The sequence below is a fragment of the Sinocyclocheilus rhinocerous genome, unplaced genomic scaffold (genome assembly GCF_001515625.1).
Source record: "Sinocyclocheilus rhinocerous isolate Xijiao unplaced genomic scaffold, SAMN03320098_v1.1 scaffold498, whole genome shotgun sequence".
NCBI classification, from domain to species: Eukaryota; Metazoa; Chordata; class Actinopteri; order Cypriniformes; family Cyprinidae; genus Sinocyclocheilus; species Sinocyclocheilus rhinocerous.
Genome location: NW_015633594.1, coordinates 302032 through 314310, shown reverse-complemented (window position 1 = coordinate 314310; position 12279 = coordinate 302032). Strand labels below are relative to the sequence as shown.

At 36.6% G+C, this 12279-nt stretch overlaps 2 protein-coding genes across 2 annotated transcripts in view; both read right to left on the bottom strand.

The window, feature by feature from the left end:
• Positions 1–3876, bottom strand: part of LOC107744684 (uncharacterized) — a 12461-nt gene extending 8585 nt beyond the window's left edge. Inside the window, exons 1-3 of the mRNA XM_016558490.1 lie at positions 3748–3876; positions 3256–3324; positions 2980–3031 (exon numbers count right to left, since the gene is read on the bottom strand). Of these exons, the coding sequence (XP_016413976.1) occupies positions 2980–3031; positions 3256–3324; positions 3748–3777 (151 nt within the window). The 5' untranslated portion in view covers positions 3778–3876. The remainder of the gene's footprint in view (positions 1–2979; positions 3032–3255; positions 3325–3747) is intronic.
• A 4954-nt stretch (positions 3877–8830) lies between these two features.
• The window catches only part of iffo1b (intermediate filament family orphan 1b), a 17716-nt gene continuing 14267 nt past the window's right edge, over positions 8831–12279 (bottom strand). Inside the window, exons 7-9 of the mRNA XM_016558489.1 lie at positions 10788–10877; positions 10212–10342; positions 8831–10056 (exon numbers count right to left, since the gene is read on the bottom strand). Coding sequence (XP_016413975.1) covers positions 9972–10056; positions 10212–10342; positions 10788–10877 — 306 coding nt within the window. The 3' untranslated portion in view covers positions 8831–9971. The remainder of the gene's footprint in view (positions 10057–10211; positions 10343–10787; positions 10878–12279) is intronic.

Below are 12279 nucleotides of genomic sequence, written 5' to 3'. Positions count from 1 at the left end.
CTCTCTCTCTCTCTCTCTCTCTCTCTAATAACCGCATTAGACTGCATTAATAACTGCGTTAGCCTGCATATCAATGGCTCAAGCCTCTGTTATCAGCTCTAAAATGACGTTTTGGAATTTGCAACGGAAGGTTTGGGATGAGGTGCTTAAAAAAATTAGTTCAACCCACACGAGATTTCAGGACGGAAACATGTCAAATGTCTTGAAACAAATTATCTGAACAATGTCTTGACGTGTGGTTGTGACTCCAGGCCGTTAAAATTATTAGAGAAATAATGCACTCCCGGAGGTGGTTATGTGGCCAGGACTATATGGTATGGTCTTTCTCAGTTCTCAAACAAATTAAGAACTATTCGATTTTTATTGACTGAACGCAAGCGCTTATTCCGATAGAAAACACTGTATCGGTTTCCACTGATTAAGAAATATTTTTGTTTGCTTGGGTGGTAATATTAGGTCTATTATATTAATAGGGAAGGGGGACCAAAAATTTGTTTTTTCTACGTCACGAAGATAGGTAAATCCGGACCTGCCATCTAATGTGTGTTTTGGCCATGTAATGTTGCTGAAATTAAATATGTTATTACCTCTGAGTCAGAGCAGCGATCATGGAAGAGAGAACACATGGAAGAGAGCTGGAAGCTGCTAATGCTCATCAGTAAATCAGTGGAAAATTAATAGAAATCATGATTCTGTCTGAGCTATGCGTTTTAAAACGAACACTAACTAGTGTAAATGTAGCCTAACAGATGTGTAAACTGAAGACTATTTGAGCTTTATTAAAACTATTTTGCACTGATTTATTGTGTTGGTTAAATTTTGTTCCTTTGTGCAGTGGCTCAGGAGATGAGTCTTTGAGTCTGTATAAACATCAACAAGCTGAAAAATAAAACCAAAGTTTTTTTTTTAGATAATGTAATCTTGTTAAAATTGATTTCATAAAATTGGTATCGAAAAAAGTATCGTTCAGGAACCGGTATCGAAGTCAAGGTATCGGTATCGGTATCGATATTGAAAAATTTTGAACGATACCCAGCCCTACTTATCTCAGATCGCGTTTTTGATAATTCACACTATGAACAAGCACCGATTTGCCTCAGATTTTGGGCCAATCTCCAGAAAAAAAAAGAAAGAAAATTGGGCCTAAAATCATGCACTGTATACCTGGAATTTGAAAAACTTGAGACCATTTGTGTGAATTACTGCCACATGTTAGTGTGGTTTGGTGAGATGTGCTTTTCTTACATATGCACTTTATTTTTAACGTAAATGTAGGTGCAGCCATTTTTAACATGCATGTACAAAGCTTTGGGTCTCAGCCGCTAGTTATGTTAGCTGTGTAAAAAAAGCAAAAAGCAAAAAAAAAAAGCAGTCTGTTATGCTTAGCAGCCCATAGGGAAAGTTATTAAATTTGACACACTGATAGAGAACAATCTGGACATTAATCAATGCTTCTAGCTTTCTGTCCAAAGTTGCACACGTTTTTCCATCGTGAACATTTTTCCGCCATTTTGAATTTTCCAAAATCCAACTACTCCTAGACTGTTGCTCAAATGTTCATGAAAATGTAACCATTTTCAGACCATGCCAACAAAAGGTTATGCAAAGTTGATTAGTCAAACCGTTCTCGAATAACAAGAAAATGAATTTGACGAAAATGCTATATTTTACAAATGTTACAAACTTGGTATAGGCAAAAGGCCTATACACCAGTTGTAACTTTCTGTCTGCCATTTTGATTTTATTTGAAAACCTACTTATCCTAGACCGTTCATCTTCAGACTATGCTGGCACAAAGTTATGGGTTTCGTGTTGATAGAACGGTTTTCATATACCACATCAATGAATTTGATGGCATGCATCTGAGGTATGTCTGCAGCTTTGACATATTGACATCAAACTTTGTGTCATTGTCACCTCATAGCTACACCACATCAATTTGGTGTGAACGCCACCTATTAATCAAACATAATAAGCAATTATGTTACATTAGATAAGTGATTCTAGAGTTTTCAACCATTTTGCTTAATATCATCTACAAATGTCTTTATTTACTAATTACTGCAGTTGGTGTGATGCTTGCTGCCTTGAAATTTAGCTTCTCATTCTACCTCTATTGTGCTTGGACCCTTATATATTTTATTATCATAATCATAAGCACACAAAGTTGTAATGCAAATAGTTTTACAGTTTACTGCACATCATTATTCTTCTAGTTATTTACCTAGAATAATTTAGTGGCTAATAAATCTGTCTTGTGCATTCACAGGAAATAGCTTACTTTTCCCTCCCACCTCAAATAATTTCCATAACAAAAGTTTTGCAAGTGAACGCAAAAGTTTCTCAGGGGAGTGCAAAAGTTTTGTGAGAGAATCTTTTTTTTTTTGTCCCTTAAGTATCTTCGAAAAAATGTAATTAACCTATTGCACAGCATAGATACTAAAATGACTATCGTAACATATTTAAAGGTGTAATAACTAAATTTGTATTTGACTGTGCAAAGACGTTCAGCTCAAAGGGCACAAACTGAATTTTTAAAGGCGGATGTGGGTGCTCGCACACAGACACACTCACGTACGTGCACACACACTTTTATGCACAGACTCAGACTTGCTGACTGAGGTCTCTTAAGGGGAGAGATGAGAAATAGCATCAAAAACAGGACGTTACAAAGTAGCTCAAACAGGCAGTGGCATTCTAATGAAGGAAGTGGTTTATGCTTCTGTGTCAGAACATACCATTTCCCATCACGAGAGAGAAAGAAAGAGAGGGAAAGGAAGAAGAAAGAACGATGAAGAAAAACCTAATAAACCATTGATGTCCCGGGCGATTTCTTGCTCAGACCACATATGTAATACTGGGAAGTGTTGCGACAGAAAGGTACGCTCACGCACTCCGCAAAAACAGGGAAAGAATTCAGAGAAAGTGATGCTAGATACAAGAGACTTTGAGAAATATCGCCCCGAAATGCTTTCTCACCTGCATCACACAGCTCTTCTGAAAGGGCTCTGGAATTTCTCATTTTTCCGTCCTGCTCAAAACAAACGATAACACACAAGATCATTTGTTTTGGATGCATCCAACAGAGTGACACAGTGTCTTTTAAATGCACACTGAAGTACGGTTCTGCGCTAATTTGGTTCACAATTCAGATCAACTGATTAATGTGAACACAGAGCATGCAGCATACTACAAGCCTTCACATCAAAGCGTCTTGTTAACAATATATACCGTACATATTATAACATAATTTACCATGGGGAGCCCATATATCAGGTGACCTGTCAGCATCACCATGGCTACAGATATCACTGTCACAAGCATCTGTAAACGATACAACTTTATCAGACACGAAGTGATCCACACAGACAACATATCACACACCCTCCATCAGTCACTGGAGAACATATGAACAAACACAATCAAACTTTTGAATAAAGAAGTGTGATTTAGCACAGATTAAAGTTTCACTTCGATGTTCACATGTTCATGACTAATAAAATAATATATTGCATTATTCGACAGCTGAGTTTGCCAAAAAAAAACAAACTGGGGAAGTAGATTTGTGGATCTGATGCAATAGCAAATAAGCATGTGACTGGCTCGTTTTGATTATTTTATTTTAAGTCATTTTAAAGTCTAGTCAAAATCTTAGAAGAAAGACCAACATTTCTGAAAAATGAAGCAAGTGGAGAAAAAAAAAAAGAACCAAACAATAACTGCAATATAAGTGAAAATAGTCGGTACCTCACAATTAGTTGAAATCCAAAATGTCATCAAATGCTTTCAAACTCTTTTTCTGTGTCTTCTGCCAGTCTGTTTTCTGTTCTGATCATTTCATCTCATTGTTTCCTCACCTGCTGTGTCTTCCTGTCATTCCCCTCCCTCTCTTTCTCACACTGCCCTTCACCTGCTTACTGTTGTGGAGAGAGAGAGAGAGAGAGAGAGAGAGGCAATAGCTTCACTGTGCTGTCACCGTTTCATTATTACTGGTTTGATTAATGCAAAATACATTCAGAATGTGAGTGCATTTCTAAATGGAGTAGTTTTGGGATGCCTCATAAAAATATACACATATGAACACATTCATATGCTTGCAAACATGTCTGCATGGAGCTGCACACTTTTGTGTGCAGCTCCATGCAAACATGTATACACTAAAAAGGCGTTTGATGGACAAAAAAATGAATAGTTTTATATCCAACAATCACCTTTTTAGTGGTACGTTCCCAGACCTAAAACCACCGTCATGAAGCAGATCAAGCCAAAAGGTCAACTCACAAAAAATGTCTGTGGCTTTGATCTAAAATGTCTTTTCAATTTATGCCATGTCTTTGGCCCTTTTTTCCAGTGTTACCTTATTAAGCAAACGAGTGCGTAACAGTCTGACAGAACAACAGATACTTAGAGGAAAAAATGACCTATAGAATGAAAAAGAAAAAAACACACATCATGACACAAAAACTCCACTCCTTGCAATGTGTGTGTTCAGCAGTAACCTTTATTCTGAAATCTTTTTAAAGCTCCAGTCTTTCTGTACACTTGCAGTGAAGCGAGCAATTCCTGTTCTGCTTTGGGTTACATACATACATATTTATATATACAGTACATATAGTCCTGTTACTCTTTAAATCAAAATACGCATGTGCCATTGCTGCAGTCGGGGGCCTTTTCCTCCCCTTAGACACTCGGGTGGGTCCTTGGAGCAAAACATTCACTGGACAGCATCTGATATCCACAACCAGTGGCACATGTGCAAATTTAAAGAGAACCCTTGGAGGTCCCTAAAACAGAAACATCCCTACAATTCCACAGTAGAAACAAGATTCATTCCTGTGAGATGTTACAGAATGACACGGAGATGCTATGAATGAAATCATTTCAAATGTTGTAATTCTCTTGTTAAGGTTCAGGACTTGCTTGCATAGCCAGCATTGGAGTGTACACAACTCTCCCTTTGTCTCTTCTAGGTTACAGTATCGTTGCATTCATACAGTTATTGCCATTCTTTGTAAGCACTTTTTCTTTTTTCTTTTTTCAAATTCTGTTATTATTTTGGTGAAGATATTGCATGGAATTTACACATTGTTTGTAGCCGCTGCAAATTTGAAATATCCAAAAGCCTTTTAAGGAAAATTCAGTCAGTTCCAATGAGTCATTTTCCTGACTGATCCTTTTCATACAAGACCGGATTTGTGGTTATTGAATTGTTAACAGAATTCTCGTAAAAGACTTTTGTTTTAAGGTATTATTGCAACAAACAATAAGTAACTTGCTGTAGAAAATAACCAGTTACTCATTGCAGAAACCAGGAGTGCTCACTCCATACATATACACATGCATACATAGTCTTACACACACAGTTCAGCACAGTGCTGCGAAACAATATAAAAAAATTAACTAAAATAAAAATAATAATAAAAAAATTCTGTGAATGAACAATGGCTCAGTTGTTTACAGTGCTTCTTATTGGCAGCAGAAGTGCCACAAAAAATATGATAAACAATATTTAGTCCTCAAAATCAAATTGTAACATTTTAATTAATCATCAAGCTCATCCTTTTATTTTTCTGGGCTGGGCTTTTTTTAATCAAACAAAGATTTTTTTTTTTTACATACTGTTTAATTGGTACCCATAGAACATCATTTTTAAATGAAATAACTTGTTGATAGAAATAAAATCACAATAAACCTGCAAAACCCCGTCAGAACTTCACAGTGGTAAGAGGGAAAAACCTAAGGCAGACACACAGTGTTGTTCATCAGTCAGTATGCAAAAAATAGAAAAGAAAAAAGAAAAAAAGAAAAAGAAAAACAACCTGAGGATGGTACATAACATAGTTCAAATGATTAAATTCTGTTCTGGCTCAGCATAGAAAGTGATATGTACTGTAATATGTTTATTAAAGTCTTCACTCTTTGTTTTTCTACAGCGGAAATTTACATGCTGGACGTACAGCACCATGTTTTCAAAAGCACGAGGTTTTCATTTTCACTGTGTGAAGTATCTTTCCTGAATGTTTTATTTCACATTTGGCACTCGAAATGTCTCTGTCAAAGAGTTTGAGTCTCTATTCTTGAATTCAAGCTGTGGTTTACACGCAGACTACCTATTTGACGACAGATATGAATGACCAACAAAGCCTACAAGAAGTCGTTTCTTCTGGAACTACTGTATTAGTCACTGTGGGCGTTTGATTAGAATTAGAGAGTGCTCTGCCAAAAGAAGAGCTGATTATTACAAATCATGTGAGGTTTTTGAGAACTTAAGCCTTATATATGGATAATATATTGCTCAAGAAAATGACTGGAAGATCATTCTCCAGTGAATCTAACCCATTGGGATCTCACCCTTTTAGGTGGATAGAAAAGAAAATGTGTCCATTGAAATATTTCATGGGGTTGTTAGATCTCCAGTGGGTCTAATCCAATAGATTAAACCCATCGAGATCTCACACTCAATATTAAGCAATAGTTCAACAAATCTTAATTTGCAGGATGCATACAAAAAATCAATCTCCAAATATTCCCCATTTCCACCTCAGAGTAAAAAATAAAGAAATTCACAAATATGAAAAACAAAGTTGCAGTTGTAAGATTTAGTCACAATTATGAGAAACAATGTATTTAAATATAAAGTTGCAATTACTTGAAATAAAGTCGCAATTGTCAGACATTAAGTCAAAATTACAAAAAACAACGTCAAAAAAATATAAAGTCGCAATTATGAGGAACAAAGTTGTAATTATGAGACATGAAATCACAATTGTGAAAAACAAAGCCAGAGATAAAGTCAAAATCATGAGAAACAATGTCAAATTATGATATGCCACTAGAAAATGACTAGAAATGAAGTTGTAATTGTGAGACAGAAAATTGAAATGACATAAAAAAAACAGTAAAAACTGTGAGATATGTCAAAATTGAACGAAACAGTAACGTAATTGTGAGATATTAAGAAGTCAAAATTCCAAGAAACAATGTCATTAAACAAAGTCACAATTGTGATCACTGTGGGCGTTTGATTAGAATTAGAGAGTGCTCTGCCAAAAGAAGAGCTGATTATTACAAATCATGTGAGGTTTTTGAGAACTTAAGCCTTATATATGGATAATATATTGCTCAAGAAAATGACTGGAAGATCATTCTCCAGTGAATCTAACCCATTGGGATCTCACCCTTTTAGGTGGATAGAAAAGAAAATGTGTCCATTGAAATATTTCATGGGGTTGTTAGATCTCCAGTGGGTCTAATCCAATAGATTAAACCCATCGAGATCTCACACTCAATATTAAGCAATAGTTCAACAAATCTTAATTTGCAGGATGCATACAAAAAATCAATCTCCAAATATTCCCCATTTCCACCTCAGAGTAAAAAATAAAGAAATTCACAAATATGAAAAACAAAGTTGCAGTTGTAAGATTTAGTCACAATTATGAGAAACAATGTATTTAAATATAAAGTTGCAATTACTTGAAATAAAGTCGCAATTGTCAGACATTAAGTCAAAATTACAAAAAACAACGTCAAAAAAATATAAAGTCGCAATTATGAGGAACAAAGTTGTAATTATGAGACATGAAATCACAATTGTGAAAAACAAAGCCAGAGATAAAGTCAAAATCATGAGAAACAATGTCAAATTATGATATGCCACTAGAAAATGACTAGAAATGAAGTTGTAATTGTGAGACAGAAAATTGAAATGACATAAAAAAAACAGTAAAAACTGTGAGATATGTCAAAATCGAAAGAAAAAAAAATGTCGTAATTGTGAGATATGAAGTCAAAATTCCAAGAAACAATGTCATTAAACATAAAGTCGCAATTACAAGAAACAAAGTCCAAACTGTGAGATATGTCAAAATTGAACGAAACAGTGTCGTAATTGTGAGATATTAAGTCACAATTCCAAAAAGTGGCAATTGTGAGAAACAAAGTCACAATTGTGAGATATAAACTCACAATTATGAAAAAAGAAAGTTGCAGTTGTGAGACATAAAGCTGCAAATGTAAGATATAGAGGGCTGCAATTATGTGAAATAAAGTCACAACTGTGAGACATCAAGTTGTAATTAAGAGAAACAAAGTCGCAGTTGTGAGATATAACCCTGCCATTATGTGAAATAAAGTTGCAACTTTGAGATATTAACTCGCGATTACAAGAAACAAAGTCACAATTATCTTTTTTTAAACTCTCTGGCAGAAAAGGCCATAATAATTTCCATAAGGTCCTGCTGTTAAAGGGGATTGTGTACTGCATCATCACGGTGTCTGTCACGCGACTCTGTTGCCATTTCGGGCTTGAACTGGTGGTAAAACTAACGACATTATTAACGGTCTAGGATATTTACTTTGAAAGCTGAAGCTCGCGATTATGGTAAGGGGCGTTACATTTCCGACACGTGCTTGTGGTGTTCGGCCAATCACAATGCACTGGGTCAGCTGGCCAATCAGAGCAGACTGCGCTTGTCAAAGGAGGGGGCTTTGTTGAAAACGACGTGTTTGAGAGAGGCGGGGCATAGAGGACCTACAATAATGTACAGTATTTGAAAAATAATGTGTTTTTTGAACATTAAAGCATGTCAACATATTCTGTTACACCAAATACACCAAATAATGATCTTTAAAATAGCATCATATGACCCCTTTAAAAGTGCATAGAAAGGAAAATTTAGTTTGTCAAATATTTCATGGGGTCTTTAGTACGAACATTAATTAGTGAGTTTAACCTATCAGGATCTCACTTTCTAAAGGACCTATCTACTGTAACAAGATAGGATGCTCTCAAAAACTCCCAAGGATCAAGGAGACCACTATTACTGTTCCCAATGAAAACAACTGGTCAGACAAACAGACAGATCTTTGCATCAACCTCAGCCATCAGAGGCACCAGCAAGGTCTTAGCTAAGAGGATGCGAAACGGAAAAATGCCAAAGGTGAACTATACTGGAAGGATTTTACTATCCAAAATAGAAAGACCTTTGAAATACTAGATATTTTATGGACTGAAGCAGGTCTCACATCTACAGCAGCGTTACATATACAGCATTTTCATGAAATGTAATTTTCTGAAATGTATCTCCACCGGCAGAGAAAAAGACTCAATATCACTGATCTCAAAGACGAAAAATTAGGGGAAAAGTAAAAAGGAAACAACTTAAAGTTTGACATTCGTAACGCTCTGACATCTACTCTGAGCCATAACATCCTCAAATCTCACTCATCTGACCTCACCCATCACTCATGTTTTCCACCCGCAATAGAGGAAGTCAAAGAGTTCATTATTCTGAAGCAGCCTGGCATCAGCACAATACCAGTAGCATGAAATGTCATATATTCCGTGTGAATTTGAGCACAGAGATGGGGGACGTGCAGGCTACAGTTACCTCCACCCTTCACTTGCATTAACAGCCGAGTATTTACAACAGCTCAGACAGGAAGCACAACACACCTACTGACCCACGGCTTACAGCGGCACGTAACGATACATGCGACAACGAGAAGTGAGCAAATGTCCCCTCGGAGTCTCTAGGAAATGGAAACTTTGCAAAAACATCGTCAGTGATTCTCTGCTAGAAATACGAAAACAAAAGTGATTGTATTCAGTGCTGAAAATATGATGACTCAGACATTCGGGGATCAGATCGGAAAACATGATCGATACCAGCCGGTGGATGGGCTCGGTGAAATCAGATAAACGCAAACAACGTTATCAGGACTCTCATCTTTTTATGTAGGTGTGAAAACAGTCAAGCTGCTCTGCACAACCAACAGGGGGGAAATGTCCCAGTACATGTTCACTTTAGGGCACTGAGCACACACAATGTAATTCCATTTACCACCACTAGAGGCAGTGACTGGACAGACTGCAAAAACATGAGAAGGGCTGATGATGGGTGCCATGAAGAGATGAGGGGCACTTTTTCTTCTTCTCGCAAACACCTCCTTCAGATCTGATGGCATCATTATCTTCCTCCTTCCTCGGTTTTATCTCTCTCTGTTTCTCCGTTTGCATCTGTACCACCTCCAGGTACAGGAGAAGTGGATTTACTGTATGGTGAGAAAAATCTGTGGTTTATAAAGGTACAGTGTGAAATCTCAAAATCAGGATACGGTATGAACAGTGTGCAACCAGATAACGCAGGGTTAAGAATAACCAAGTTAAAGTGTCAAAAGCCCATAAATCTTTGTGGATATTTGCATACTTGTTTCCAGTCTGAGTGATGAGTCTCCTGCAGGTTTCCATCTGCACATCCAGTCCTCTCTTCATACTGCACATCTCCATGTACTCATGAAGATGACGGTTCATGTCCGACTTTGCTGTGGCCAGTTCCAACTACAGAGGAACAGACTGCATAAGACTGGGCTTCTATATTTACATTTATGTGTACATTTATTCACTTTGCACTTAGCAGCCAGTTAGAATGAAAAGAAAAGAGCAGTACAATAATATTTACTTGTAAAATATATGATTTACTACTGTAGCTGCGTCTTTAATTCTTTCAATGTTAATAAAATTGACTGTTATACTGAATGTTTTGTCATTTCTTTCTTACTTTGCAATATAATGGTTGCTTTTCTAAAACAAGACTGCCTCGATGTATGCGGCCGAATCCTGTCAGGGTGTTTTTCCGAAACCTCAGAAGGGTTTATTTTGTGATAATGATCAGCTGACTGTAGATTATCTTGCTTAACATAATATTGCAATTGACCAATCAGAATCATCAGAATGAATAAAGCATGAATGTAAAGTAAAATGGTGGTTAATGTAAACTTCTCACCTCTATCTCGTCTATAGTCTCCTGATATTCCTTCTCCCTGTTCTTAAAAAGACATTCCGTGTCCTTAATCACCTTTTCCAAGCAGTCCTCCTGCTCAGACAGATAGATAGAGAGAGAGAGAGAGAGCAAGCCCACAAACACATTATCTCATGCTGAAGCATAAGCAATCACCAGCAGATGAGATTTTACCAGAGGGAAAATAAAATACTAGATTAATGACCCCGCTGATGGAAAACTCTAAACACTTTGAATCCTTTGAGCTTTCCATGAAATGCAACACACTTCCAGCCAACATCGCATTAACTAATGTCAGTAATGTTTAGTATCGAACCGCACCCCAGCAAACTGGACCGAGTACCCTGACCTAAATATGAGCAGTGTGTGTGTGTGTGTGTGTGTGTGTGTGTGTGTTTGCATGCGTCCTGTGAGTGAACCCCATGACTGGATGACCGGTAGAATCCTATTCTCCTTTGGACACTCTGAGCGAGCGTGTGAATCTGAGTTTCATCCTGTGTCGAATTTTGTGAAGCTGCCACTGCCTGGCTTCTGTTAGAGCTGCCAACCCTGAGAGATGAAGGAATACTCAGCAGTTCACCACATACATTAAGAAATTCATGAAAAAGAAAGAGAGACAGACAGCAGGAGAGGAAAGAAAGCAATGGTATGGTGGAAATTACAATTCAAGTGTCAAGAGTTACAATAAGAGGAAAGAAATATGAGAAAGATTTGAATTATTATGATATAAAGCAGGGCATAATGCTGGGTGAGATGGAAGTTACTTTTAAAATAGAGAGAAACTACACACTACATAACTTGATTTTATATAAATACAACTTAATTTCAGGTTTATGCTAAAAACAAGTATCATTGTATAAAACAGCTTAATTAATAAGCTATTAAGTTCATTTATGTTATTAAATGTTTTAGAACCATAAACCTCGCAAAACTGGATTAGATTTCTGTCAAAAGGCTTATTTGATTTTGCTTCTCATTTAATCTTCTTGTTAAGATGTTTATGATATCCTTGCTGGAAAACAAGTTATGAAATAATGAATTTAGATGAATTAGGTAAATATTAAAAAGTAAACTTGAGCAAAATTCAAGAATATGTAGTAGGTGCACCAATAACATTCTTGGATTCAAAAGTCTTGAAGATCCTTTCTATCAATTATTCCTCTTCCATGATTTTGACTGCCCATTTTTTTTAAATATTAAAGCTGCAGTCCGTAACTTTTTTTGGTTAAAAATTATCCGAAATCAATATTTGAGCAAGTACATAACCAGCCAGTTTTCAAAACTATCGCCTTACTTTAGCCCGATTCACAACGGTTATCTTATAATAATGTTTTCTAATTTGAGTGGTTCGGGTAGGTTTTCGCGGGAAATTCGAGCATGCTGCTGCGTCATTACGTCACGTCTGTAAACATAAAGAAGTTGTCCCGGCTACTAGGCTATCGCATGTGAGGATCCTGCAGGTGGCCGATCGTTTATA